At 38.5% G+C, this 7,988-nt stretch overlaps 1 protein-coding gene across 1 annotated transcript in view; it reads left to right on the top strand.

The window, feature by feature from the left end:
* Nucleotides 1-310: 310 nt before the first annotated feature.
* Nucleotides 311-7,988, top strand: part of ARL15 (ADP-ribosylation factor-like 15) — a 211,901-nt gene continuing 204,223 nt past the window's right edge. The window contains exon 1 of the mRNA XM_010005336.1: nt 311-364. Within this exon, the coding sequence (XP_010003638.1) occupies nt 311-364 (54 nt within the window). The remainder of the gene's footprint in view (nt 365-7,988) is intronic.

The following is a 7,988-nucleotide window of genomic DNA, read 5'->3' as shown; positions in this document are numbered from 1 at the left end:
TAAATTGAACTAAAAGCTTGCAAATAAACTTTTAATGTTGTGTCTAGGAATTTTGAGGATAATTGGGTTGTAATGAAAGACTGAGTTAATAAGTGCAATGCTTTTGGTAGCTGCTTCTGTATGAAAGGTATTTGCGTAATCTGAATTTATATAGCATTTTTCTCTGCTCATTTAATACAGCATTACAGGAGAAAAAAAATGTAATATGCCATCAGGTCTATCTTTCAGGGGAGAGGGGAGAGAGGGGAAGAAAACTTATTCTTAATAAATAGCATTCTTGGTAATGTCTTTATTTTAATTTCTTTAGACTATGTCTGAATGTATCCAGCTCTCATTTGCTGTTTGTAGAATTGGCATTTACACGGTAAGGCAATGTTCTAACTAAATATATAATTTTTATTAGTGTTCATGCCATTTGAGTGAAAAGTTAATTAGTTTTTTTGGGGTCAGGATTAGTTTACATAAACAGACTCCAGCATGCTGTTATCCTATTAAATATTTCGTTATACTAAGAGAGAAAAAGTAAAGAAAAATTCAGCCAAGGGTAAGGGTAAGGAATTTTGAAATTTGTGTGTATCAGTTGCTGAGAATTCTGGCTTAATGTAATTGCTGAAGGGTTTGTTTACATCTGCTTTTAAATATCCATGATGTTTGAGTAATTTCATACATTAAAACATGTTAGCTAAATGCATAGTGTAAGCTTTGTCTGGAGTGCCTTAATATTTTCTATATTTTGATAAATTAAACTTCCTAAAACTTTATTAAGTTCCATAAAAGAAATAGGAGTTTTACTGCAAACGTATGTCCCATATATGCTAAGGTTTGGGTTTTTTTGCTGCTCCCAGTTGTTCCAATTAGTGATGAGAACAATTAGATGACTGGGGTGTTTCATGGAAATTAATTGTGTAAGCTCTACTTATGGAAAGTGTGAAATGCTGTTGCTCAAATAATTCTTGATATCCCAGAGCTTTTGGAGTGAGAGTGCTGCTCCTACTTTTATTACTTTTCAGGAGAAACATGCCACTTGCCATTTTGTTAGGCTGTTAACTCAGAAGGTGACTTGAATAACCGTGATGAGGACTGTGTCCCCCAAGTAGGTCTTGAGAACAGAATGGCAAACCTTAACACTTGCTTTTATTCTTAGGATTCAGTTCCAGTTAGGGTTTAATATTTGCTTGATCTTTTTTGTCCATGACGTTTGCCTTCATTCTGTTTTCAGCATCTAAACCACTGTTTTTTAATGGTAGAAAATAATATATTTGGGCAGTATGAACAAAATCATCATGTAGAAAACTGCCACTGCCAAAGGTGTATTTTCCTGTGATAAGTTCCTTAGGAAGACTTTCTCTCTCCAAATTCCTCTGTGATGACTATGCTTATCTTGAAGAATCAGAGAGGGTTACAGTAGGAGTTTTTAATGGTTGTAAGGTATGCAAACCATTTGCCAAATCTTTAGAAGGCTATGGTAAGTTGTCCAAATAAATTTGAGAGGATATCCACATATTAATGTGTGTATATTGCACAGCTGAGTATAAGCATTGTTTTTGTTGTAGTTTAGCCTAAGTAAGTATGGTATGTATACTGCAGTGCACTGCTAGGTTTTGGTAGCTGCAGTTACAGTGATAGTCAGATAACTGATACCTCATTGTGCCTTCTGGGCAACATAATATTTATTTTCATCAAACAATTTAAATTACAAAATCTAATGAGCTAGATCAATTTATAAAAATGCTGAGAGGAATTTATTTTTTGGACTGCTGATAGTAAAGTGAGGAGGATGATGAGTAGGCTTCAGAGTGTCCAGAGCCACACTGCTGTGGCCACAGTGTAGAGGGGGGTCATGCATCCCAAGTAAAGTGCATTTGAAGGCTAAAATGGTTCCTTTGGGAAAATGGAAAGTGCTGAGAGTACTTGAATATGTAGAAATGCCTGTCATTGGAAAGTCAAGTTTCAGGTGATCTGATTGGAGAGTGTGTTTGGACAGCTTTGGTACCAGAGTCAAGAGAGGTGCCTGCTGAAGTGGGAGCTACGTGAAGACGCAGTGTAATAGTTCCTCTGTCTGCGTTGTGCCCTGCTCAAGCTCAGTCATGTAACTCAGTCACTGTATTGGTTGCTCAGGTATGGGAACAGTCTGGCAGTTAACAAGCATGGTACTCCCTACTGACATAAAGAAACAAAACGCAAAACGCAATTTTTTATTTTCCATTTAATTTTTTCCTTGTATCATGTGCTTTTTACTACATGCTGTTTTGTGGATTTAATTTTATTTTTTTGTTGTTACTAGTTTGTTTTTTATCCAAAAGCTAAGTCTCTCAAATGCCACTTTGTACCAGATTATGTGTTCAATTTGTACTGTGTTACTTGCTCACTTCTGTTTGGCACATCCTCTTTGTACAGTGTGGCAAGTGTATTGCAGACTGTTGGTCCTTTGGACTACAGACATCTCAACTCTTAGTCTATTATCAAGCTACATATCAGTAGCACTTTAGCACCCATTACTTCAGCTGTACTGCTCTGTTGAATCGGCTTCCTGTTTTTCAGGCCTGTACAGATTATGAGATGGAGGAAAGTTTTATAGTTATCCATGGCACAAAAGCTTGTGCTGCCTTCAGCTACCATGACTAAGAGGATAAAGCTTCATTGTCTGGAGCTAGGGAAAACAGAGGTAACTTTACAAGACTGCAGAAAGACCTGTGATACCCATTTTGGGGGTTTAAACCAGTTGAGATGACTTAGAAATCTATATGCTCAAAGAGGAGAGTAGAAAAGCACAGGTGGTTACTATAAAAACTGTAGAGATTTCTGTAAGGATCTGAAAATGAAAGGTGTATATCCTAAAGTGAAAACATTATCATAAACTTTAATGAACGTTTTTAGGATTAAAAAGAACACTCAACCATCCAACCAAAATAACGCTCCATTTTTGCTCTATCTTTTACATAGCTAGTACCTTCTGGCAAAAGTACTAGTCTTTTCAGAAACATATTTCTGCCTCTTCTACCATACTAGTGGGTGAGTCAGGTGTATCAGTTGGAAGTGTGGGAACAGGCAGATAAATAGCTTAATCTGTGTGACTGTGGAGATGGCAGGTAAGCATGAGAGCTTGTAGCAAAGCTTATCATTACATTATCATTAAATCTCTTTCTGTTTTTAATTTAATTTTCTTTACCAGGTAAAAAAAAATAATGATGAAAGGACTTCAGGGGAAAAATAGTCCAAAATCTATTGTCTTGTAAGACAGTTTTTATGACAGAATGTTTGCCACGTTTATACAAATTTTGGATGCCACCTCAAAACCAGTGTGTGTGGATTGTATGCCTACGTGTCTATTCTGGAAGGTTCTCTGATACTCTGTTACAGGCTTGGAGACTTTCTTAACTGTTTGCATAGAGTGTAAGTTTTTTTTGCAGTGGGATAATAAGATATTCTTTCCTGTCCCTACCCCCTAAGTGTGACTCCAGGAATAAGCAACAAGTAATTTTCCTATCACTTCTTGTTTTGGATAACAAAACAAGGACAGAAGGCCCTGCAATGGTGAGAATCACGCTGAAAAACTAAGGAGAATTAGTGGAATCATGGTCCTTTGCTGGTATGCATTAGAGAAAACTGCTGGAAAATAACATTTTACCTTTTCAGGAAATGAGAAAGTAACAGTTTTCCTTGTCTACAGAATATGACATCAATAAACATTTAGAAAACACTAACTTAAAAACAAAACAATAAGGATAAGAAAAAGCTCTCTTTAGAGCTTTATTCTTCTCAGATACCAGATGTGGCAAAAGTGATGCACTCTAGCAGCATTGCATCAATGTTGGCATCTTCTTCCTGAAAATGTTGAGTAATGGATAGTCAAGCATGTTGGCTTGAATTTGTGCAGTAAGATTTAGAAATAAATGATGCAGTTATACAGCTGTGCTTACTATAGTTTATATGTGGTAAGTATGGCAGATGATGCAAATGTGCTTTTAGTTTTTCAGTTTACTTTGGGTTAATTTACGTTTGTCTTTGTTTATAATGATAAATTAATATATTGAAATGGTTTGACTGGAAACAGCTGGTATCCTAAGGAATTTGTCTGACATTAGAACAAAACAGAAACAGAAATAACATCTATTCCTGAAGTGGTGGAGGAAAAGCTCTTAAGAGATGAGAAACCAATCACGGTGCTAACTAAAGGTAGTTATGGAATAGGAGGTAATAATGGGAGCATGTTTGGAAAGGTTTAGGAGCCAGCCTGTGACTTACAGTATGGAAAGCTTCCTGTGAGACTCTTCCCCTCCCTGATGTGGTTTCCTATTGGAAAATGCAAAGTTAAAGTAATAATAGAGCTCATATAGCATATCCTGTCTACTCCTCCCTTTCCCATGTCGTGTCCTTGACATGAACAGCAAAACAAAGGCACAAAAGGGCAGCAGGAAAAAATTCTTTTATGTGTTACCCTTTGGGAAATGTGGACAATTCCATTCACACTCACAGCTGATATTCTGTGGAAAGAAAAGGTATAAATGTTTTCAACTTCCAGCCTTAAATAAAAGGTGCTAATTATCACCAGTGTCTTGGCAGTGACTTGAGTTTGTTGGGATTATGTCCACTTTTTTTCTGCAAATCTGTAGTGAAGCTCTTTGAATCATGTTGGTTGTGGTGTGTGTTTCTACCAACCTAAACAGGAGAAAAGAGAGGCAGAATATTGTGATACATGTGTTCCATTCTTGTGAATGTTAGACAAAGTGTGGATTTTTTTACTATGAGTTGTGAGATTTTTCCCTTCTGCTTTTCTGAAATAAAGACTTGTGTTGTTTTTTTTTTCACTTGCTTCGTGTTGGTTTGTTTTATTTGCTTGTTCCAAGTCGGGAAAGTCAAGACAGGTGAAGTGGAAAATCATCGAAGCTGGGCACTCTCCCCAGAGTTCATGGTTAAAGTAACCATATTTGAATTGCTGAGCAGTCTTTCCTTGTGGCCACTCACGTTGTCTGCTCAAACCACTCAGCGGCTTGGTCCAACCAGTCAGTGCTGCTGTCAGAGCATTTCTTCCCTGAGCTAGTAACTGATACACACTGTACTTGTAGCCCTTTGACAGCCTGTGACAACTAGTAATTTATTTCACTGGGAAAGGTATGTGTCCCAGATTATCCTGTTATTTTTTTCAGAATGAAATGTCTTACTTGACAAACTTACAGGCTGGAATAGAGCTTTGTCCTGAGCTAGGGACATTGTGAACTAAGATTATGTTCCTCCTGACTAGTCTCTTGTGTCCATTCCGGCCCTTTCCGGCTCTGTAAACAGCAGTGTTCCACAGACCATTAAGTTTATGAAGGACTAGGAAAACAGCCTAGATCCTCATTGCAAGAGTCTCAGATGTTTTCTATTAAACTTTGTCTCCCCTTTGAAAGTCAGGATTCCTGATCTTCAGTGTTGCTGTCTTTACAGAAAACTGTTGTGTAATGTACTGTCAAAATGTCTTGTTTTGTCTTCAGTGGCAGGTTGGCATGAAAGATAAACTGCTCCTGTAGGCTCAAGTGATGCAGGGGATGATTGCTGTGAGCATGGAATTTTTCTGATGGCCCTTTCTGAGCATCCTTTTTTTTGTACAGTTTGCAAAGTAGCCTCTTTAATTATAAAAAATAAAAATTATTCTTTTAAATCAATAATAGATTTAACATGTAAATGGCAAGTACATTGCAATGCAAAGGTATTAAAAATCCTGACAATCCTCTGTGATAAATATCACATGCTTGAAATCTGAGCTGCCTTGTGACTGGACTCAAAAAGATAGCAGTGAGGCATGTTGAAAGACTAGAAATGGCTTTTCAGTGAAAGTGAAATTTTTCTTGCACGTTCTGTAGTCTGGAGGTTGGGCCTGTGCATAGCTGTGAGGTTTGCAAAAAAGGAAATTGATTTGCAAGGCTTTCTAGAGTCTGGATGGGCAATTCTAAATTAAAAGATAGCCCTATGATTACTCCCTATGATTAAGTTGCATGGACTGCTCTGTGTGTGTGTGGACCCTCTCCAGCCTTTTTGTAGAGAGGGAACCAAAACTGAATGCAATACTCCAGGTGTGGATAGAGCAGGATGATAATTTCTCTATTTCTATTGGTGGTGGCCTTGTTGATGCAGCCCAGCACCCTGTTGGCTTTCCTTGCTACTGCAGCACACTTGTGACTCATGCTGAGCCTATTATCCACCAAGATGCCCAGGTCCCTTTCCACAGGGCTTCTTACCAGCCAGGTGGATCCCAGTCTGAACTGCACTCCAGGGCTATGTGTTCCCAGCTGCAAAACCTGACACTTCTCCCTGTTGAACTACATCAGCTTCCTGCTAGCCCATTCCTCCAGTCTGTCCAGGTCATCCTGGAGGGTGGCTCTCCTTTCTGGAGTGTCAGCCTCTCCACTCATCTTAGTGTTGTCAGCAGATTTCATCAAGGTGCTCTTGATCCCAACATCCAGGTGACTTACGAAGTTGTTAAACAGCTTTGGGCCCAATATTGATCCCTGGGTGATCCCACTTGTGACCAGTTGCCAGTTTGAAGAGGAAGTATTTACTGTCACCCTCTGGGTATGGCCTGTCAGTCAGTTCTCCACACACTTCACAGACGACTTGTCAAGGCTGTAATCAGTCAGTTTTTCCAGAGGAGGCTGTGGGGGATGTATCAAAAGCTTTGGAGAAGTCCAGGTAGACAATGTCCACCATTTACCCTGTATCAACTGAGCAGGTCACTTTGTCATAGGAGGCTGTGAGATTTGTCAAGCACGATTTGGCCCTGGTAAATCCATGTTGGCTTTAAATATATATTTCCAAAGATAACTTGGCGTTATTAAGTATATTAGTATCTCAAATGCCATCTGGGCAATAGACTTTTAGGGACTGGTAAGATGTGAGAAGTGATGTCAAGGACATGTTGTGTCCTGGAAGACAGGGGTTACTTGCAGCTATCTTGTGTTGTGTTGTAGCTTTACAATTCGGTTTCTGATATTGTCAAAATAGCCCATGTTAACGTAGGCAAATCTCTTGTACTTTCCCTTGCAGAAGCATTTGTTCCAAGACTTCACAAATTTGCAACTATAGTTTCTTAGCTGTATTTAATAATAACAGTTACAGCACTAGACCCATCTTGTTTCACTCAGTTCTTTTGACATCCTCTATAACAGCACATGAACACAAGTTATCTGTTGTGTAGTTATTTTATTAAATGCTGCATCTTTGGCCAAAATGTGAGCTGCCCTTTTTACTTATCTTCTGCTTTAGCTTTTTGAGGAGCAGTAGTCCTGTGCTTTCAGTGTAGTTGCTTCCCATTGAAGAGAAACATGTCATGCAGTGTACAGGCATTCCTCAGTCCGAGTTGTATGAAATACATGTGTATATCCTGTTTTGAGATAAATAGACATGGCGGAAGAGCTGCAAGGCTGCACAGAGGGATTTAATTTGTTAGCAAAAGGTTGAAGACAAATACTCTTAATCTCTGACCATTCCGTGGCCATGTGTTGGTTACGTGGCTTGAGGAAACACCCATAACTCCTGCCTTGCCTTCTAAAAAATCTTGAACATCAGCCAGGTGGTGTGGTTCTGTATTTTTGAGTTTTTTGATTCAGCTGCTTATGGAATTACCTCAGTGTAACTTGCTGAAGTTTACCACTATCTTTTTTCTTTCATTTCACAGTTCTGTTACTTATAATTTTATGTATTTTCTATATTCCCACCTTGTTCAGTGGTCCCTTAAGCATGTTTGTTTTCTTCACCTCTTTGGTGTCATTTTACTTCATCTTGCCCTTCTTGCAAGTCTTGAGACTTCTTGCCACAGACAAAATTATTTTTGTGCAAGTCACTTTCCTTGTACCTCAGACTTGTTTCTTAGTGTCACTTTATTAATTTCCTCTAGTTTTGGCACAGAGTGCTTTAACTTCTCTAGTTATCTGTTGGGCTGAGTGGTGGTGGTGGAAAGGTGTGTGTGCAGATGAAACCTTTTCAGGTAAATTGTATACTAGAATCTCTTT

This window comes from Chaetura pelagica, unplaced genomic scaffold, assembly GCF_000747805.2.
Source record: "Chaetura pelagica isolate M959 unplaced genomic scaffold, ChaPel_1.0 scaffold37, whole genome shotgun sequence".
In the NCBI taxonomy this organism is placed as follows: Eukaryota; Metazoa; Chordata; class Aves; order Apodiformes; family Apodidae; genus Chaetura; species Chaetura pelagica.
This window is presented reverse-complemented; position numbering and strand designations above follow the sequence as displayed.